Source organism: Aplysia californica, unplaced genomic scaffold (assembly GCF_000002075.1).
Source record: "Aplysia californica isolate F4 #8 unplaced genomic scaffold, AplCal3.0 scaffold00178, whole genome shotgun sequence".
Classification (NCBI taxonomy): Eukaryota; Metazoa; Mollusca; class Gastropoda; order Aplysiida; family Aplysiidae; genus Aplysia; species Aplysia californica.
The window spans coordinates 466,859-489,477 of record NW_004797448.1 but is presented as its reverse complement, the minus strand read 5'-3'; the positions used below and the strand labels follow the sequence as shown (position 1 = coordinate 489,477).

Genomic DNA, 22,619 nt, shown 5'->3' with positions numbered 1-22,619 from the left:
AGACATAACGACTCCCATGTGAGAAACAGTGTCGAGCCAAACCATTCTAAATTTGTGAAGGCCTGTCCGTCTCCCTGTGCATAAACAAAATTAAAATAAATGATCGTCAATAGCAAATTGTTCACTTCTAACTGACCGCAGTTAAAACAGAATTTTAAAAAAACTGACCTGTTTCATCATCTTTGGTCTTTTCATAAAATTAAATTTATAGAGTTTAAAAGATGAATAACCAACAAAATCAACACGCCCGTAAATGAAGGACACCGCAAACTTAAGTTCTTTCACATTCAATTTTCTTTGATGTTTGCTTGAAGCGGGTAGAAATACATGTAATAATGGGGGATTTTCAGCACACACTTTAAAAAAAAAGAAAAGAAGTTGATCTATTTTCATCAACACAACACTAAATTTTATTTTTACATACGCCTCTGAAACACGAACCAATACATTATACGGATGTTTTTTTTCGATACTTACGTGGAGACGCATTGATAAATTTATAAATGAGCAGGGCTTAATTTTTTCACATCCTTTAAAAAAATTATTATAACACGCGGCCAGCGGACAAACACAAGTTGTAACAAGCTCAGCGGCGGAGCGTAGTGAAGGGCTAAAGGACTTAAACCGCCCTCCCACCTTTTTCCCTTCGAAAATGAAAGCTTCTTCTTTACGAAATAATTAGTTAAATTTGTCTAGTCTAGACTGCTTCAGAATCTTCCACCTCTAGCCGCACACGAACGCAGTTGCTCGTTTATCCAATCACTGTTGTCACCACTTAGTCTACACCTATAGTAACCTTATAATAGCCAATCAATTTTAATTCAATGTGTTTATACTTTATAGGGCATAGAGAAGGATGAACCCGTTGCTATGTTCTTTTTCTTCTTGTAAAAGGATAACAAAAAATGAACAATCTAAAAAACAACAACCAAACAACAACAGCAACTGTATTAGAGATAGAGGGCCCGTGCTCTGCAAGCCAAGACAATAGGGTGAAGGTTCATGACACACTTTCTCAAGGGTCATGACACACTTTATCAAGGTTCATGACACACTTTCTCAAGGGTCATGACACATTTTCTCAAGGTTCATGATACACTTTTCCAAGGTTCATGACACACTTTCCCAAAGTTCATGATACACTTTCTCAAGGTTCATGACACACTTTCCCAAGGTTCATGACACACTTTCCCAAGGCTCATGACACACTTTCCCAAGGTTCATGACACACTTTCCCAAGGCTCATGACACACTTTCCCAAGGTTCATGACACACTTTCCCAAGGCTCATGACACACTTTCCCAAGGTTCATGACACACTTTCTCAAGGTTCATGATACACTTTCTCAAGGTTCATGATACACTTTCCAAGGTTCATGATACACTTTCTCAGGTCCCAAGAGACTGCCAGTATTTAACCAACACGTGTACGTCCATTGGGCCCACGTTAGGAATATCTACCTTTCTGCTACCACACAGCATTACAGGGGGCTCTCGTGGCCGAGAGGTTAAGATGTTCGCCTCTCATTCAAAAGGTCCGGGGTTCGAAGCTGGGTTGGGGAGGAAAATTTTCTTCTCTCAAATGTTCTCCTTTCGCCTCCTTTTCTGCTCTATAATAATGTTCTGTTGCATGCTTTCATCTCCACTTTCTGCCCCACCCCCTCACCTCCTTTGCCCTTTCCTCTGGCCTCCTGACTCTTTCTGCAGCTTTTCTACTGCTTCTCCTTGGCTCCTTCTTACTGCTGTCTTTCAGCCACATCCCTGATCTTATGGTAGGTAAGATCTACACCTAGCCTTCTTGGACAAGGGTGAAAAATCTCGGAGGTCCCATGCGCAAGTTGTGCCCGTTAAAGATCCCTTGGTGGTTCAAAATCGATAAGAATAGGCTTCAGTCGCCACCCAGGCAAAATTCAAAATGTCTTACCAACTAAAAATGCTTGGTATCTGCCGCACGCTCATATTATGACCTTATTAAGCAGTTGCAATCGCCGTAAAACACTACAAAAAAACAACAACACAGCTTTACAATTACATTATATATCCGATTACTGTTGTATGTGTGCAAGTGCGTGTACGTGCGTGCGTGCGTGCGTGTGTGTGTGTGTGTGTGTGTGTGTGTGCGCGTGACCCTAATACAATCAATCAATCACTCGTGCACTCACACATACACAAACATACACACTCACTATGCCTACATTATTTTATTTTGGCGTTTCTCTAGTCTGAACATAGGAAATCGTAACTTTGAACTTGAACTCAACTTACCGTCATTTCTGAGTCGCCGCACCCACATTTTGACCCACCCATCGCACCTGACAAGCAATAGTATAGTTCTAGAGGTTACTATTCCTAGGCCTAACCGGTTTTGTATCCCCCTTCACGTGTAGATATACATAATAATTGTTATAATAAACAAACCAATTTCCGGTTCTGTCGAGCAGTGTGAGCAGAGATCCTGTCGTAGCATGTGTAGTAGACAATCTTTGGTGGGAGTGAGCCAAAGAGGATTACTAATTAGGCCTAGGCCCTTAGGCCTATACTGTAGCCTATATGATATTCTCATTGGGGGGAGCACAGTTGGCCCGCCGCTCTGCTCACCTCGCCTCGGACTTCGTTCGACATTCTCACCTCAGTACCGTTTGTGCCGACATTCTGCTCGGTCATTGTGTTAGATCTATTGAGCTCATACGGTTAGGCTAGTTCAACATTTTCACCCCTACAAAGTGTCACCCTGCACAGTCATAATGATCATGTCGCTTCGGTTCAGTGAATGAATGGAGGAAGCTATGTAGGTCAATCGATAGACAGTACCAAGGGAGAAAACCATGGTATTTTTCTCAGTAAATTATATAAGAACTTTGAGGCCCGTTCTGCTCAGTCAGAAAGTTGGAACTTTTTGTGTGCAGCAACGGCAGGTTGGTTGGACATTTCTGTGGCTCTCTACAACAAGATCAATAATTTCCTCTAGAAGAATTGGTTGCCCAGTTGAATTGGTCAGACCTCTGAGAAAGTCTGCAACAAGATCAATTTTGTTCTGGACTCAAAGGACCAAATTTCGATCGCCACCCGGTATTATTATCATGTCGACACCTCTAAAAGGTACGATTGTCGTTTACTCAATATTAGGATGTCCCCACTGCATGAAAGCAAAACAAGCTTTGAAAGAGTTGGATCTTCCTTTTTCGGACGTTCGGTTAGACTTATTTCCTCACATCAGAGATGAAGTGTCGAAGAAAAGTGGAATGAAAACCGTTCCTCAAATTTTTTTCAATAACGTTTTCATCGGAGGCAACGATTCCTTGACAAAGCTGGTAAGTTTGAAGACTGTGTTCACCTTTTTTAGTTAAAAAAATGAACAGCTGCATCTCCTCAGCATTTGCGTTTGCTATAGATCTAGATCTAGATCTCTATATATAGCCTAGACTATATGGTCATGAGTGCAGTAAGGAGGAGCCAAGGAGGAGCAGTAGTTCAGAAAGGCTGCAGAAAGAGTCAGGAGCCCAAAGGAGGGGGCAAAGGAGGTGAGGGGGTGGGGGCAGAAAGTGGAAATGAACGCAGACAACAGAACATTGCTTGAGAGCAGGAAAGGAGGTGAAAGGAGACAATTTAACAGAAGAAAATTTTTCGGTCTTTACCCGGATTCGAACCCGGGACCTTTGAATGAGAGGCCAACACCTTCACCTCTAGGCCACGAGAGCCCCCTTTGATGTTTTTACCTTCAAGACTATAAATAAATGAAGAATATAAAAAGTAAAAAGTCAAAGACAAGCTCTGCAGAAAGTATAATTTCGATTTGATGTTGTCATGATTAATTTTTGGCTGGCAAGAATGTCCACAGGAAATTTAGTCGGGTACAATCATGTCAATGTTCATTCTCCCTGTGAATGGACCAGGAAGTAATTATTTCTCGTCTTGCCAAGTGAGGAGATCAAGAGATGCCATTACAGGGGGGTGAGGGGTGGGGGGTGGGGGGGGGGGGGCTACCTTACAGCCAGCCAGAACCATGACTGTGGGTAGAGAATGTTTTGCCAAACTTTCCTAGTTTTAGGCCCTATTATAATTACGTGAAATAGATCTCTATAGCCTAGACTATATATGGTAGGAAATTGAACTGAGAAATTTATTAAGTGAGAATGTGTTAAGTTAGATAGATTTATGTAGATCTAAATCAATTTAAAACGTTTTTGTTTATTATAAAACATGTTAATGGGCTAAAAGTATTCACACATAAATATATATATATATATAATATATAAATAACACATGTACAACTTCAATGCTTGTCAGCACAAATTGACAAATGAGGAGGGGAAGGAAAACCGAAAGAGAGTGGGGGAGGCAGAAGCAGAGTACTCCTTTTTTTGTAGATAATTTGTAATGTTTTACGGCACTCGCAACTATAGGTCATTTTATGAGTGCACGGGACACATTTATTTTCAGTGGTTAGGAAATTTTGAATTTTGCACGGGTGAATGCTAAAGCCTGCTCTTTTCGCTTTTGGACCACCAAGGGATCTTTAATGTGCACAACTTGCACATTGGACCTCAGAAATTTTTTTCCCTTTATCCGAGCAGGCTAGGTGTAGATCTTTGTTACTACCTTAAGATCAGGGGTGTGGCTGAAAGACAGCGGCAAGAAGGAGCCAAGGAGTAGCAGTAGAAACTAGAAAGGCTGCAGCACAGAAAGAGTCTGGAGCCCAGAGGAGGGGGGCAAAGGAGGAAAGCAGACGGGAACATTGTTAGAGAGCAGGACAGTAGGTGGAAGGAGAAAATCTTAGAGAAGAAAATTTTCCATCACTGTCCGAATTCGAATCAGGAAAGTGAATGAGAGGCAAACACCTCAACTTCTAGATCACAGGAGCCCACGCCACTTGTTGTTACTAAGTTTTAACTTTTACAATAGATAAGTATACTTTGAATACTTCAGGAGACCTGATAGCATACAGTACAGAAACTACATTTTTTACAGGCATTGAAACACTAACCTCCGCAAAAGATCTTTCGTTGTCTGTGGCTGGGTACCCACTGACACCTCCAAGTATATTTTGTTTATGTGTATTTTGTTGTTTCCTCTCCTAACAGATAGCTGACAAGGGAAAGCTGCAAGGATACATTGATGAACTGAAAAAAAATCCTATGCCAGATGATGGGCCAGTCATTCCAGACCCTAGCACTGCGGTCGCTGATGCAGGTCAGGCAAGGTTTTTTATGTCAATGTTTTTTGTTTCTTTTTTCTTTTCTAGTGCTCTCCCAATGCATTATTCAGTGCTATTTATGTGTGTTTGACTGGTTTGATATATAGTTTTAGCCAAAAATGTGTGCTGGGATATTTCAGTGACCCACTTTCAGCTTTTTTTAAGGACCCTCGAGCAAGCGTTGAGTTCCTACGTGCTGTCGGCATCGCATAGAGCTTGCTGTTGAGCGGGGATTTGCGCTATACAAATGCTATCTATTATTATTAGAAGAGAGAGAGAGAGAGAGAGCCAAAAATGTGCACCAGAGTTTAAATCTAAGATAACCCTCAAAAAAGAAAATTCAGTGTGACCCTACGATTGTAATCAAAGTGTACCGTGTACCCGTAGAAGTGACTTATGGTTCAAGCTCTCCCAAAAAACTATTTTCTCTGTCCCAAGAAAAACTGCATGTTGTTTTGCTCTCCCTGTAAAGTGTAAAATAGGATCAAATGAAGTTAGGAATCTGATCTCAATTGCAATGGTGACAAATAAACTTTTCTATTATGCATGAAGGACCGAAGGATCTTTCTGGTGTAGTAGATTGGGGTTATTGTTATTACATGTCACGATTGTTATTACATATCTGTGTCACGATGCAGTAGAATCAGGCGCTCGTCAGTTTTTGGGCATGTTGAGTTAATGCTGTCATCGTTAAAGCTTGTTTATTTTTCTTGCCTCGATGAAAAAAATACCCATCATTTATAGAAGTCGAGATTTTTCCGATTGAAGAAGGTGGAGGTCACCTGATTTCAGAGGTAAATTTATCGATAGCTTGAGAGTCCTTTGCAAATGAAAATTTACGTTTTAAGTTTTTCAGCAAAATCCAGACAGAAATTTGTTTTTAAGTAGACATAAAAGGTCTTGAGCCAAAAACGAAAATTTGAAAAAAATTGCCAAACCGGTAGAAAAATGCCGTTTTCTTCGATTTGATCATTTTGATGAGTGCCTGATTTCACCACGACGCCTCACATATATACACAGTCTGACCTGCTACCTCCCACTTCCTTCCTGGCATATTTCTTTCCATTATATTGAAACTGTGTAAGACAGCTACCTGTCGTGTAAGGCCATTTTTCTCCTTGGATGGCTGTCACACACAGTTTCCACTGTATTTTGACTTTATATTCATAAATGTGTTCATCTCCAGCAAACTTCTTTTTTTCAGATCCTTTCAGCTTTCAGTGTGAGCCAGATGAATATTTCCTCTTGATGAATGAATTGAGGAAAGACAACGTCATCAGAACGCACGGTAGCTTTTTCAAGTCGAAGAAGAATGGTTTAACTGGCAAGGACTTTGTGAAGTGGGTGAAGGAGAAAAAAGATTCAGGTAATTTTTAAGCACTTAAATATTTCGTTTTATCCAAGGTACTGGACTATACTATGAGTAATAACAAAAAAATTAATAAGAAAACGATTCTTTTCAGAAAAGATAATTTTTTTTAAAGTCCCCCCAAGTACTGGCTATATTTTTCTAAATGTTTTATTTTGCCCTGGCTATATTTTTCTAAATGTTTTATTTTGCCCTGACATAAGTGTGTTTCCCGACTTATTTTGTACTTCTTGAACTTTCAAATAGACTCAGTGACATTTCAGCATTTATAAACAACATTGAATTTAAACTTGGTTATTTTAAAATGTTAGTAGTTATAGCGTGTATCTGCACCAGGCATCTTAATAAAGTTACCGTAATGCTGTTAAGTTTTTGCTTTTTGCAGGTAGTTGGTAATGACAACTAGACAGTCATATGACCTTCTGTAGTTGCGAGCGCGGTAAAACCTCTACTAAAACTAAACTAAACTAAAGACAGTGATTCCTGTAGAATGTGTTTTGTCAGTATTTTTTTAAGGTAAATAATGTTAGAAGTAATAATGTGGTGGCATATTATATCTTTTAACATGCTTTTTTAATGTTAATCTATACTCTATGGACAGATTTTTTTCCCCTTATGTAAAGTTTACTAATTTTTTGCGTTAAGTTCCCCTGTTGGTGTTTTTGTCTTCTGACTTTAGATGAACAAAAAGCTGTGGAAATAGGCCAAGCCCTCCTAGACCGGCGGTTCGTGAGAGGAGAGGATGCCTCGGGGAAATTTTCCACTGGAAGTGAGCTGTTTACACTTGTTGAGGATGATGAAAGTGACGCTCTCAACAATGGACCTATGACAGAGTGTGTCCCCAAAACTGGTAAATTCCTACAGTCTTGTTTCAGGGCAGATGTTTTCTTACTTTTATCCGCCGTTTGTACCCTTTTTGTGCATTCCCGTTAAGAAATGAGTCTTTCCTTTTTCTCCAAAAAGCATATAATTTTCAAAGGGGGTGTCCAGGAAATTCACCGGAACTCGTCAAAGACAGGTTTTTGTCTAGGAACTACAGCGGATGAGAGAAGGAAAAAAAATGTTTAAAGAATGGTTTGGAAATATCAAGAGAGTTTAAAAAAATTTTCAGGGCAGATATAAACTATGAATGAGGCTGCACGAGGTTGGATCATTTGAGGAAATCGCTTAAAGTTGTCTTAAAAATCTTAATATAAGAAATTTACTTAACAAATATGTTTTGAGCTAAGATATCTCTTTGACACACACACACACACTCACACACACACACACTGGCTGAGGTGCTCATCACAAAGGAAATTACAAAATATAAAGAGGTGTTGCTTTGTTAGACTCTTTGTTGATGTTAAGAGCCTTGCGTTCGAGGCTTTTGATACAGCCGTTGAATGATTTTGATCCAGATAGCCTTTTTTTCTGCAAGAGAAATGTCCCTATATTTGGTAATGATAGTTTATGATATTTTCTTACTTTTAGATTAAAGCAAACGTTTTTTTTCTCAACTAATATTGATTATTTTGATATGTTAGGTTACCAAATATTTTTTGATTTGCTGATTAGAGAAAAAGAAAGTTGCAATAAGAATAATAATAATAATAATAATGAAGATCATTTCCATAGCACCCACTCCCGTGTAAACACAGCTCTAGGCGCTTTGCATAAATGCATGTACGAACAATATTCATGCACGCGACACACACACACGCACATACACACTCATATACACACACAAACACACACACATACATACACAAACACATTAAAACGCACACATGTGCACACACATGTACGCCAAACACACACACACACACACACACACACACACACACACACACGCACGCACACACACACATCTACTTGCTTATCACACGCGCACGCTTACACATCGTCATGAAATGAGCACATATATTTAAATAAAATAATATGCACAATGGAATTCACTAAATACATCAATTCACTAAATACATATGCAATGCACTAAATACACAAATGGATACATAGTCATTTACATAACATTGTACTGAACATGAATCTACTGACATAAAAATGATGTCATTAAATGTGTCTTTAAAGATTTTTAAAATTTAGACTCAGATGTTTTATGTCTCAAGGGTTGGGGAAGAGAGTTCCAAACTGATGGAGCATTTCTTTCAAATTAGACTTTTTTTTCTCCAACAGCTGAGAGGTAGCCTCTTTAGTGCTGAATGGTCTGTTTCCATTATTTTACGATGTTTCAGTGTTTATGGTATATTTAGTTCTTTTTTGTATTGTTTCTTTATTCCATAGCGAACGAGATTGGAGATCACTTGAGGAAGATGATTCTGAAGCTGTACAGTGTGTTTTTGTCTGCTGATGGAAAGGTGAGGTATTAGGGTCATTTGACTTAGCATTTTGCCATGGTAGGGCTTTTTCTATCTTCTTTTGATTTTTTTTTGGATGGAACTAAAGGAATTTGATAATTGGAGTCAAATGTTAAGAGTTTCGACTGATGCCACTTGTTAAAAATCTTTTACACGTCTTTTATTTTTTCCTTTTTTAAAATTGAATAATAACAGCCTTGAAATTTGATGTATCTACGTCCATCGGGCTTAAATAAAAGAAGTAACTGATTCAAGATTTTGTCAGCATACCTAAACATTTTTCTCTCCCTCTACTCTCTACTGAACATTGGTGCTCTGTGGTGTAAAGCGAAAGAGGAAAGAATGTATCCACCCCCCTCCCCCCCTTCTTTACCAGCCTTGTGGGTGGTTGGCGGGTGCTCTGGTGTGGTTTGCTTCTTCTTTCCTATCAAACATCTATCATCTTTATCTCCCCTCCTTTTTTTTGGTGTTTGTTACTGTCTTGTAACACCTTTAATCTTTGGCACTTATATGACTTTATTGTGTTGCAAGTGCCTTAAAACTTTTACTAAAACTTACCAGCCTTGTAAGTAGAGAAAAGAAGTCAAGTCTTCTGTTCTCTACCTCCCACCACCTCCTACCACCTCCCACCACCTCCCACTACCTCCCACCACCTTCCACTACCTCCCACCACCTCCCACAATGTCTCACTACCTCCCACAACCTCCTACCACCCCCCACAATGGTATCTTTGTTCAGGCGGTGGACTACCAAGGAATGAAGGCCAGTGATGAGTTCCAGGTGTACAAAAAGATGACGAGAGAGCTGCTGAGAGTGGACGTGGAGAGCGCCAGTCGCGAGGAGAAGCTGGCCTTCTTCATCAACATCTACAACGCTTTAGTGATTCACGCCAACATAGAGAGAGGCCCACCCACCAACCTGTGGGGAAGATACAAGGTGAGAAGATGAGGCTGTTCTGAGCTTGTTTAGTGGCAGTTTGAGAAGAATTTGGCACTGTAGGGACCACCCTGTGCTAAGAATTCAGTTTGATGAAAAGGACAAATGGTCGCTTTTAAGGACAAGTGGGCTAACCCAGATAATTCAGGGTTTTCCAGAAATCTTGACCTACACCAAAAGTGGGCATTGCCCTATCTGTAAGAGAAGTTTGGTTTCATTGGTGTGTATATTTGCTTAGTTATAGAGAAAACTCTCCTTGTCTTTTAAAGAAACTGAATAAGGATTCAAAAACTTTACCTTCAATTTTCTCAAAACAGCTTTTTTTGGGATGGCCCCGTTGTTCTTAAAAGCGACCAAATACTCATCCCGAAAATGCATGGACAAATTCTGGCGCTACTTTAAACTCTTTATCTCCGAAGGCAGTAAACCCACTATATCGTGCCCCTCTTTTGGTACGGAATCTAAAAGTGACATATATGTCACTTACTTGGTCAGTAAATCAAAACAAACGTAGCTATATTGATAGTTCTTCATCCTATGAAAGAATTTACGATAAAAGAAGCTTGTGTTTGGCAATTGCCAAAAACTAATTTGACGTCGAAGTCGTCGTAAATGGATGTGCCCGAGCCACTGCCAGCATTTCAACGGCTTAGGGGTTCGAACCGCGAACTGCTGGGATTGGTTTTCTGGAGATAAAGGGTTCAAATTGAAACAATTTTGAGTTTCATTCTATTTTTCACTATTTTCTGAAGTTCTTGAGATGAACATGTATTAAAACTCTAAACTACTTGGGGTTTATATAGACTTTTGAGACTATGGTCCCTTGTGCACTGCACTGTTTTGCAGGAGATTCTTGTTGGTGGTTGGCGGGTGTTCTGGTGTGGTTTGCTCCCTCTTTCCTATCAAACATCTATCGTCCTTATCTCTCCTCCTTTTTTGTGTGTGTTACTCTCTTGCAACACAAGTATTCTTCGGCACTCATATGACCTTATTTTGTTGCAAGTGCTGTAAAACTCTTACTAAAGCATAAAAAAAAGAAGATTCTTTTTAAAGATTTATGTAATCCTTGCCTGATTTTGTTTTCTCTATTGACGGCAGTAAAGTATGCTTGCTTGGTCTTTCTCGCCCAGTTTTTCAACAGCACCAAGTACATAATTGGTGGTCAGTCCTACTCTCTACAGGACATTGAGAACGGCGTGCTCCGCGCCAACAGGAAAGGAGTAGGTACGTGCTGGAATGACAAGCTTTTCTTTTGTCCCTGGTGCTAGAGTTGTATTTGTGGGTGGTTGGCGGGTGCTCTGGTGTGGTTCTCTCCTTCTTTCCTATCAAACATTAATCATCTTTATCTCCTTTCCTTTTTTGTGTTTGTTACTCTCTTGTAACACCTCTAATCTTCAACATCTATATGACCTTATTGTGTTGCAAGTGCCGTAAGACTCTTTACTAAAACATAGTTGTACTTGTATCTTGATGTGGTTCCTTATTTAGTTCACTTATGGGCTTGTGGGGACAGTCGGGTTTGAGGTAGATGTGGAATACCGATATAGGTGTGTACAGCAGGCATTTGGGGCACACAGACCTGTGGACCAGCTGAAAACAAAAATTATTTCCCGGTAATCAATCTTTAATTCTTTTTTTTTTTTGGGGGGGGGGGGGCATTGTTAAATAAGATGTCTAACAAGGGAAGTCCTACTCAGTGTTTACACTGTTAGGTCTTGCAAGAATTCTCACTGATAGCTCTTAATCAGTTAAATCTTTTTTACTTTTTATCTGGACTGCTTGGTGACTCGGCCGAACAGTGCAGCCTCTCTATAACGACATCGTTGGGACCAGAAAAAAATGTCGTTATAGAGAGTTGTCGTTATAGAGGGGCAACCAAAAAGATTAATAATGATGTATAAGGAAAAAATCAGGACCTGGGCACCATGTCGCTACACAGAGGATGTCGAAGGTCTTTATAAAGAGGCTGCACTGTAGACATTTGGAAAAGTGACGTGTGGTGGGAGTGTTACACTGAGTTATTGATGTGTTCTGTTCCCATCTGTTTGCTGCAGGCCAGTTCTCCAACCCCTTCAGCAAAGATGACCCCAGGTTGAAAGTCGCCTTAGAGCGCCATGAGCCCCTGATACATTTCGGCCTGGTCTGTGGAGCCAAGAGTTGTCCCCCCATCAAAACCTACTCCGCACAGGTAGCTGCTGCATTTGGACAATTTTAAACAATTCTCTTTATCTGTTTTTCTCAGGTTTAATTTGACAATTTACGAGTTTCCTGGGAAATGTTTTGGTTTCAGGCTCAGTTGAGTTGTAGTTTACAATGGTTTTGCCTTATAAATGCCATGTTTTAGAACAATAACAGTGGAGAAACAAATGAAAAAATGGCACTAAAAGAAAGATCAGTTCATTTTCTATTGGAATAAAGTGTCAGCTTGGGATTGTTTTCAAATAATCCTTCCTCAAAACTCCAAAAGTATGATAATGTAACTCCAACATGCGGAGCTATTGGTACACTACAGTAAAGAGCCGAACCACTCGGTGTGGATGTCAAATGTTACACTGGCCGGGGCAGGGCTCAAAGTTTTTGTCAAAGAGAGGACAAATCTGCTTGTCTGAGGCAATAAGATACTGATTTGCAGTCATCTCACAGTCTTGAAAAATAATAATGCTCCTTATATCGACGTTATTGTGGTTGTCCTCTATTGAATGTGTAGATGTTTGGTACATTTGATACCATTTATTATCTATAAAACATGAGGGTGCAGCCAAGTAGCGGATTTTGCAATACTTTGATTTGACTAAAATGGCTGCTGTACTCTTTACAAATCGATTGAGAGGGAAGAGAATGGTCTGAAAAATGCTCAGGTATAGATATCGAGGTCTTTCACATGGAACAGATGAATTTGTCGTACAGCTACGCTGAAAATTTAGTTTCTTGTACCTAAAGTGTGTAAGAGGTTTTCCCCTCCCATCTCCTCCACATGTGTTCGTAGAACATCTATGAGGAACTGACACTCGCTGCTGCTGCCTTTGTGGAGAACGACGACGGCTGTTTTGTCGATGTGAAGACGAAAACTGTCAAACTGTCGGCCATATTTAAGTGGTATCAGGAAGACTTCGGCAGCAATAAGAAAGAGGTACAAGCTTTTGAGTATTTGTCGTTATGTTCCTATTTATGTTTGCTTTATGTAATAAGTTGAGTATACTCAAATTGCCACGTGTCCAAGACAGTCACATGAACAAATGACCACTTCCCATATCAAAGTTGGCAGAGTGGTAGCCACATTTGTGGGAAGTCGGTGGGTGCTCTCCTGAAGCTTGCACTTTTTTTCCTATCAAACATCTGTCATCTATATCTCTCCTTCTTTTTTACGTTGGTTAATTGCTTGTAATACCTCTAATCTTCGACACTTATATGACCCCATTGTGTTGCAAGTGCTGTAAAACACTAAAATACAAAAAAAGCAGCTGCATTCAATGATTTTTACTGTGTTATGCCCCTCTTGACCCGATATCCCCCCGGGGTAGTGCCACTGACTATTGATCGGATATCCCCCCGGGGTAGTGCCACTGACTATTGACCCGATATGAATATTGTAGGAAGTGGGCTGCTTCAGTGCCGTGTGTTCTGTTCACCCCGGCTGAGTCAGGTACAGTATCACAGGGGGCAGATGAAGATACTGGCTGATGTAATTTCCCATTTCAATCTCAGGGCTGGAACTTATATCTTCTAAGTGCAACAGCAAAGAGTGAAGAGCCTAACCATTACATTGCAACTATGTGTTAGCCTCTTTCAGCCAGTTTAATGACTACTCTAAATTGGTTTCTTGCACTATATACTATATGCTTCTGAGAATGTTTTTTGAGTGTTCTAAGGTCTGTTAGGGTAATAATAAGGGGAGTGCTTATTTGGGATACATATATAGCCCAAATAAGGTCACCCAATTATAAACAGTAAATCTCATAGACCATAATTCTAGAGCGTGGATATGGGCTATATAAATGCAATTATTATTATTTTTATTATTATTGGTATAATTTTTTCTTTGCAGCTGCTGAAGTTTGTGGCCAGCCATATGGACGCAGGTCAGAAGAAGAAAGACCTGGAAGAACTTCTGAAGATCGGCAACTTCAAAGTGAGCTTTTTGAAGTATGACTGGTCGGTCAACTCAAAGGCATGAAGCTACAGCTTTGAATCTCTCTTGGAGGAGGGAGGGGGGGACTTATGAAGAATTCTATTTATAAGTGTTAGCGTTTTTTTCTATTGTTGTTGTGTTCTTTCAGAGAAGTCTTAAGACTTCTTGGTGTTCTGGATGTGTGGCAGTTTCTGATCAGAAAAAGAATAAAATGGATTGTTCTTGAGGCTGTCTTTGTGGAAGATCCTGCCATATTTTTTTTCACAGCCTATAATTAGAAGCAATAGTTCTTCTGAAGCGTTTTCGTATTGTACAAGTCAAGATTTGTGGTACCCGCTTCTGTGGTGGAGCAGTGAGCGATTTGTCGTCCCCTAACCCAATCCGTACGTCGTGTTTTACTATCGTATCCATACGACGTGGGGAACTCTGTGCCACCACTTAACCCTATCCGTACGTCGTGTTTTACTATCGTATCCATATGACGTGGGGAACTCCTGTGCCACCACTTTCAAAGAGGAAATTTACTCGTTAATCCGATCCGTACGCTTTGCATAGCAGTCTGTCAAAATGATGTTTTGAGAAATACTGAAAGTTTCAAAGAGATCTTCGTACTAGAAGTATTCTAAAATGTGAAGAATACAACCCCGGGGGTACAAATAATTCCAGGACGTACGGATAGGGTAAAAAAAAAAAAAAATCAGATATCTCCATCTTTGTTTTGTTAGGATGTTGCATCCCTCTCAGCCAGAGTTGGCAGCGACATGTGGATCAAAGCAGCCAGCCTCCTAGAGGATCTAAACTGTTTGTCGGTGTAGAACATTTATAAAATTGCATAGTTTATATATATTTATAAGTGCATGTAGATAGTGCAATGCTATGTGAGCTTCAAGATGGTTTTTCATGCTGTCCATTGTTGCCACAAGACTTCTCGAGTCTACATGCACATTTGCATTTTCTTATACTTTTATAATAGTTATATTCCTGTAGAATGACAGGGTTCGTACTCCATGGGAAAACGGGATTGAAAGATTCAAACGAGTGGCTGGCGGGCGCTCTGGTGTGGTTTGCTCTTTCTTTCCTATCAAACGTCTGTTCTCTTGTTTATCTTGTTCTCTCCTCCTTCTTTCCTATCAAACATCTATCATCCTGATCTCTCCTCCTTCATTTTTTTTTGGTGTTTGTTACCTCTCTTGTAACACCTCTAATCTTCTGGCGCTCATATGACGTTATGCAGTTGAGAGCACCGTAAAACCTCTACTAAAACTAAACTATCAGCGGAACTTTTTTCTCTGTTGTTGTTGTTGAAGCCGTCCCACTATGACTCTTCAAAAACGTCCAAAATAAATCTATTTCTATCATTGTTGTATGATGTAACATCACCAACTTTGGATGCAAAATATATATATATTGGTGTTGTATTTTGTATTCTTATGTTACTAATGGACTGTTGCCTACTTTAGATATTTCCATTCTGATATTTATTTATAACCAACTTTGGATGCAAGATATATATATTGGTTTTGTATTTTGTATTCTTATGTTACTAATGGAATGTTGCCTACTTTAGATATTTCCATTCTGATATTTACTTCTGTTGCTCATTATAAGTCTAGATTGGACTGTGTCGGATGAGAGATAGTGTCACATTCTCCAACTTCTGGAAGGGAGGGGTCGCCAGTGAGGGGTTGGTCGGGGAGGTGGGGGGGGGGCATAGTTTCACATGTATGAATTTCTGGTAGGTTTGGAAAGGGGGTTGGGGGGGGGGGGGAGGGAGGAGGGGGGCATGAGATTGTTTCTTAGATATTTGATAAGAAAAGCTTTTTTTTTATAGCAGTTATTACAATTAGAAAAAATGACAAGGTCAGAAGAATTGGTCACATGGGAAATATTTTTGTCGGGTTTGGACAATATGCCAAAAATATTATGTCTTTTTTATAGATCTATATGCAACTACAGTGCTGTAACTGATCATCTATTTTACAATCTGGTGCTTGTGTTGTACATGTAGTGCTGGTCACCCATTTGACCAGTGTCTGTACGGTAGTGCAACAGTTAGGATTTTCGTCGCTGCTTGCACAGGGATGCCCATCATTACAAATTGGGTGGAAGCTGTACGATTAAAAAAAAAACTTTAAAAAATAAAAATACCGATTCCGTTTTTTGTAGAACATATCATTCGGCAATCATAACCCATTCTTGTTATCTTCTCTTCTGGCACAAGGAAGAAAGACGATCAGACCCCAGCAGTCTGAGTCACCACGTGACGTGCAGCTGTCTAACTAACTTTTACATCCTCTGTGTACAGAACCCATGCAGTTGCTCTGTGACACTTTGACCTTAAAATCTTTTTTAAAAAAGCATTAACTGCGCCAAAGCCTGGAGTGAGGCGGACACAAGTTTGACAAGTTGTTAACAAAATTTCCTGCGCTTTGCGTTGTAGTTGTGTGATGGCTCAGACCAATAAAAAAACCCAAAGAAAAACGCCCAAAAACAAAACAAGACTGATCTTTGTTAGAAACCATAGGCTGATTTTGCTTCAACAATGACTTTTTGATCGACATGTTTTTGAACTGAGTGAGAACACTTTACTTGCAAATTGTGTAGATTTTTATTTTTTGTCAGTTGTGTTGTTTTTTGCATTACATTAAAATCTGCGGTACGGCCAGATATTTGTTGGTTTGGTCATGTTTTCGGTTTCTAAAGATAGCTGAACTAGCGCAGAAAAAAATAAGGGATTCTAGTATTTTCCTTTGGTTTACCCCTGTTTTCGGATTAACTGTTCAGTACTGTACTAGTTTTTTAATAATATCTTTATAGCACTGCAAGTGTGAACTTTGTAACGACGGGGAAAATTGTAGTCCCAATGTGATAGGCAGTTGGTGCCGTCTCGGCTGTTGATAACAAACAGACATTTTGAAACTTGTGATGTTGGTGAGATGATGTTATCCCTTGTCTAAGGTCCATGTTACCTGGGAAAGTGTTGTATGAGGGGTGTGTTCCACAGGGGATATTATTTATTACCAGTGGTGTCTGGTGCGAAGTGGCCAAGCCCATCATCCTCCATACCCTTCACCCTTGGCAGGGTATAATATAAGCCGCGGGCAAGCAATTTCCAGCCTTTTCTGTCTTTGGCAAGCTTCCCTCACTGACCCCAGTTGTGTTTCACCTTTGATGTTTCCTTGTGACAATATTTCCACGCCTCCCATGGCCTAGCAGCCCTGCCTCTTGTCTCCTGAGGATTCCACTGTGGTGCCTGTCTCAACTGTCTGCTGAGGATGTTTCTTGTTTTTTTGAAGAGCCAGTCTTGGTGTTCTACTGGCATCTGTGCCATCTATCAGATTTCTTCATTTTTGACTTTGCCTTTTTATTCTGTCAGGAGGATTTTTCAGAGCCGTCTTTTGCTAAAAAATATCTGAAATTTCTTGAGTCACCTGTTGTGGCCTTTGACTTTCATGTTCTACATCCACACAACAGCACCGACTTCACATTTGAATTGAAAAGTCTTTGTTTGGTTTTCTGTGATATATAATGTATTTTCCTTCCAGATGTTTTGAAGTTGAAGATGTGCTGTTCCTGAATTTCTTATTTTTCCTGTGATGTCTGCTTCTGTCCCATCCTTTATGTGAAACATGTTTCTGTCCCATCTTTTATGTCATGTGCTGCGAAAACTGAAAGATCTGAGGCTGTTTCCTCGGCAATTTTGATGAAATATTGAAGAAATGTGAGTGTGAGTGATTGCCCTGTGTTTTAGCAGGCTGTCCTGTGTGAGGGAAATATGTGTCACGACGCGGTGGAATCAGGCGTTCGTCTATTTTTGGGCATGTGGAGTTATTGGTATCGCTTTAAGTAAAGCTTGTTCATTTGCCTTGGTTTTGATTTAAAAAGTATCAGCTTATCTTGAATAGAAGTCGAGGTATTTGCCATTGAAGGATATGGGGTTCCCTGGTTTTAGAAGTAAAATTAGTGAGAAAATGGCTGCCAAAGTTTGGCGACTTCCACAGCTCAAGAGTCCTTGGAAACTGCAAATTTATATTTTTCGTGCCTTTAATCAGCGTTTTCCCATTAAATCCACACAAATGTGTTCCGAATGGACATACAAGGTGTTGAGCCAAGACACAAAAATTCAAAACAAATTTTCAAACTGACAGAAAAATGACCGTTTCTCTGATTTCTGTACTTTGATGAGCGCCTGATTTCACCACGATGCCTCACATATAATAATAGCTTTAATTTATAGTGTGTGTGACGAGTTTGGAGGGTAGTTTCTTGGCCACTGTCCACCATATTGACCTGCGGCGTGGTCAGAGTCTGTTTGTTGGTTTTGAAAAGTTGGCAGCTTTGATGTGAAAAGATCGGAGTCCCACTTACTTCTTGGAGCATGAAGAACATGAGAATGACTTGAGTGTTATAAACATTTGTTAATACATTGTAGTTATTAAAAATCAAGTTTGAAATCCTCTTCACTTCGTCTATCATGCCATAATACAGTGTGGGTGGCTGGAGTGTACTACTGATGATAGGTCACACTTCTTTTCCTTTCCGCTGTTATTTTTGTGTCGTTGTTCCCTTTTCCCTGATTAAAATGGCTGTTATTATTATATCATGCTGATGTGTTCCTTTTTACTCAAACTGTGCTCAACATGACATCATTAGATCTATCTTTTTTTTTTTGTCTTGAAACACTGCAAAGATGTTTACTGATATTTTGATCTATTTATAGAGATATTATACTTCCTGTGCATTCCACTTGGTCTATATTGGCCTTCTTTTCTGTTGTTGTTTTTTTCTACCAGGATGTATCCTGCTCATTGCTCATAATGAATGGTTTATTAGGTTTCCCGTAAACCTTTGGAAGTTGTACTATATTATGGTATAGTATTTTGAGGTGTTAGTGTACTGTTTTAGTATTACATTAAGAGGTGTTATTGTTTTTTCTTATCTAAATGGTTGTTGTATGCTTCTTTCTTATTTCTACAGATTCTGTTTTCTACGGTAGAAATAGAGCTGTTGTCATAATATTGCACTAGATACATAAAAAAAAATGCTGTTAAAGAATAAATAAATATTACAGAGATGTTCCATTAATCTCAAAACTGTTTTCTTTGTCACTGCTGTTGTTTCTCATCATCAGGGGACTCTACAGGTACAATGCTTAGACTCTTCTCCGATAAATGCAGAAGACATGAGTTTATTTAATCAAGTGTCTCTTTATTTCTCCTGGAATGGAACACTGTGGTTTTGCACTAAGCTTGGCCTTGACCAACATGACTGAATCAGCCCACATTGTAAATTATTTACTATTACTACATTGCAAATTATCTACATTGTGCTGATGACGGTGTAGAACGTCGGTCAACTTTGCAATTCTGAAGCATGCTGACAAAATGAGTTACTTCTTGGGTTCGAGCCCTATCGAAATAGATACATCACGCTTATAGGTGAAGTTTTTACAATTTATAAGTATAAAATAATGAAAGGCATGTTATACTTAATGAAAGAGACAAAGATAGAAAAATCTACAAATTTGCCCCTTGTGTCGATTTTTGGCTAATATATCGATTTGTGAATTGCAAGAAGTAACTCTTTTGTAAGTATGTCTCACAATTGTTATTTCAGTTTTTGAAAAAAGAAAACTTTTCTGTGTGAAATATACCAGTGTCTGTGGTGTAGCAGTTAGGTGTTTCACTGTCACATGTAGGAGATCTGGGCTCAATTCCTGAGTGGTGAGAGAATTTGTATGGAGTATCTCGGTCTTTCTGCTACAATGTATCGCTCTCAACCTGGGTTGGCCCTGACAGGCAGGATCGGAAGTCCGCCTTGTGAATGATCTAAATTGTATCGATGGTGGCGTAAAAAACGTCCATAGTTAACATATATGTGAGGCATGGTGGTAAAATCAGGTGCTCGTCAAAATAATGAAATCGAAGAAATGCCTTTTTCTCTCTGTTTGGCAATTTTTATCGAATTTTCGTTTCTTGACTTAGCACCTTTAAGGTCCATTTATAAAGACATTTCAGTGTGGATTTTGCTGAAAAATGATTTTAGGCACAAAAATGTAATTTGCAGTTTCTAAGGACTCTCAAGCTTTGGAGGATACCGAACTTCGGCAGCCATTTTCTCGCTAATTTTACCTCTGAAACCAGGCGACCCCCCACCTCCTTCAATCGCAAATATCTCAACTTCTATTCATGGTATACGAGTATTTTTTTCACCGAAAGCAAGACAAATGAACAAGCTTTAAAATGATACCTATAGCTCCACACGTCCAAAATTTGACGAGCGCCCGGTTCCACTGCGTCGTGACACATTTTTATTTGTTTGAAATCTACATTTACCTGGCTGACTCACTAGACCTTGGCTATTTCTAACACCCTTGTGCGCCCCACACCCACACATGGATCATTTTTAGAGAATTTAAAATAAAAATTTTTTTGGATAAAATTCTACGTAAAGTCAGACCTCTTTATGTTCTCCAAAATAAAGTACAGACCAAGTTATAACTGGTTCCTTTTCAAAATTAATTTTTTAGGCAAATTTTTAAAATTCACCCTGATTTTCCATTTTGGGAAAACTTTCCTGCCGTTTAACATTTCATAATGACACCTAAAACAATAGACAAAGGACCAAAACCAAGTTCGAGGTTCTAATTTTTCTATGTAATGACCTCAAGAATCAGGCAAAACTGACAATTGTATTATTGACCAAAAATTATATACACATTCATTGGGTAATTTTGATGTCCTTTAGTTTTAGTAAAAGTTTTACAGCACTTGCAACACAATAATATCATGAATGCCAAAGATTAGAGGTGTTACAAGAGAATAACAAACTCAAAAAATGAAGGAAGAGAGATTTATGTAAGGCTGATAGATAGTTGAAAGGAAAGAAGGAGAAGGGGCAGACCACACCAGAGCACCGGCCGACCATCTACATGGTGTCCTGTAGTGAGATCAAGTTCCCCTTTCTTTAGAACTTCCAACCAGGTGTCTCGTCAAACGGCGGAACCATAAGGCGCTGTAGCAGATCTTTGCTCTCATCCGTTCTCCGTCATGTCAGAGGAAGAGTGTCTGAACCCTCAGTGCTGTCATCAGGGGGAGATGACTGGTGGAACAACGTCACAACGTCCCCATCTCACAGGGGAACGGCCAGGTTTCTCAGTTTTACAGTCACTTAGGAGGCGATAGAAGAAAAAAGGAATCGAATTTCTCAGTGCCAGTTATGAAAAATGGAAGAGAATGAAACTAAGTTTGTGTATCATATCACTGATGAAATAACACCCAGTGTAGACAACGTGAGGCATGCAAACAAAATGAGCTACTTTTGGCTATTGACGAATGGGGATTTAAATTTATTTGCTGAAAACTGACACGGGTTGAATTTGTAGATTTTCAATTGATGCCATTTTCTTCAAGTTCAATGTGTATTTTATCATTTCATACTAACGAATTGTACAAACTCAATCTACAAAATATTTGAAATATATATCTATGTCCGTAGGGCTATAATCCGACGTACAACTCATTTTGTCAGTTTGCGTTACAAATGGTTCGGTTGAATAAAACAGTGAGAAACATAGAGGACAGTGAGGACAGGGTTTCAGAATAATTGGGTTACTCTACTACCAACAGCTCAACACCATAAATAAATCTATTTAAAATCCCACTGTTTAGCACATTTGAATGGCAAGTTTAAATCAGTAAATGAAATATGATAATATTGATAACTTGAGAAATAATAAAGTTTACTTTAGCAGACATCATAGAAATCCAGTCTGAAGGGAAGCAACTCAAAATAACATATCAACATATCAACATGGAAGAGTGATCAGTTCATTGTTACCGACTATTTACGTCACCCTGACTCTCTCTATTCCATTTTTCAGAGTGATTTCTTCCCTTTTTTGTTTTATTTTTCTTTCAAATGTTGATTTACTAAGCATGGGGGAAAGAATTTGCCTCTAACTTTGCTGGTCCCAGATTTGTTAGTCTGTTCAAATCCCTTTGGAGTGGTTGGAATTACGGAGAATTGCAGAATTGAACAAGTGGCAGGAGACATAAAGCATTACTTTTACTTTACATTACATTTCCGATCCAGCGGCCATTTGAATTCCAGCTCTTTGGCTTGGACATAAAGCATTGAATTATAGACTGGTGAAAACTACATCTAACGTTGAGTGCACACCGCCATCGAACTCAGTCATGACTACCCTGGATGGGACAAAACTTGCCATTTTGGCAGAAATAGATTTGATTGTGACCTTCAAAATCAAATGCATTTTTAAAGCCACAAGTCAAATCGGCCCTATTGTGTCAAGGAGAAAAATCTGGCTAGTCCTGACTTTGATTCAATCCCAATGGCAGTGTGCATGGTGTATATATTCATAAAATTCTACTCACAGAAACTGCATTAGAATTCACACCATTCAACTGTCTTTCCATTATCTGACGATGGTGAAGTAAGAAGAGAACAGCTCCTCTCCGCTTTGTATTTCTCGCAGTGACACCAGCGCCACGATTCGCAGCATTCTGAAGATAGAACAGGAAAATTCATCATCATTGCCTTTCTCACCCTGCACCAGGGTATAGGCCACGGACAAACACTTTCTCACCCTGCACCAGGGTATAGGCCATGAACA

At 39.3% G+C, this 22,619-nt stretch overlaps 2 protein-coding genes across 2 annotated transcripts in view; one reads left to right on the top strand and one right to left on the bottom strand.

Annotated features, from left to right (window-relative positions):
• The first annotated feature begins 2,137 nt into the window (after positions 1-2,137).
• On the top strand, positions 2,138-14,356 carry LOC101862648. The gene is made up of 10 exons (XM_005098283.3): positions 2,138-3,310; positions 5,081-5,189; positions 6,398-6,559; positions 7,242-7,412; positions 8,846-8,919; positions 9,658-9,855; positions 10,986-11,079; positions 11,910-12,043; positions 12,842-12,985; positions 13,901-14,356. The coding sequence occupies exons 1-10, from the start codon at positions 2,825-2,827 to the stop codon at positions 14,027-14,029; spliced, it is 1,701 nt and encodes a 566-aa protein (XP_005098340.1). The 5' UTR covers positions 2,138-2,824; the 3' UTR covers positions 14,030-14,356.
• Positions 14,357-20,618: 6,262 nt separating this feature from the next.
• Positions 20,619-22,619, bottom strand: part of LOC101847874 (SET domain-containing protein 9) — a gene marked incomplete in the record, with an annotated part of 8,889 nt that continues 6,888 nt past the window's right edge. Inside the window, 2 exon segments of the mRNA XM_005098302.3 lie at positions 20,619-21,153; positions 22,381-22,509. Coding sequence (XP_005098359.2) covers positions 22,422-22,509 — 88 coding nt within the window.

What these genes read in the sequence shown, in the direction of transcription:
- LOC101862648 (XM_005098283.3), top strand. Translation starts at nt 2,825, where the DNA reads ATGGTATTTTTCTCAGTAAATTATATAAGAACTTTGAGGCCCGTTCTG. An exon ending in AGAGTGTGTCCCCAAAACTG is followed by an intron (nt 7,413 to 8,845) that starts GTAAATTCCTAC and finishes TTTATTCCATAG; the next exon opens with CGAACGAGATTGGAGATCAC. An exon ending in CGCCAACAGGAAAGGAGTAG is followed by an intron (nt 11,080 to 11,909) that starts GTACGTGCTGGA and finishes TGTTTGCTGCAG; the next exon opens with GCCAGTTCTCCAACCCCTTC.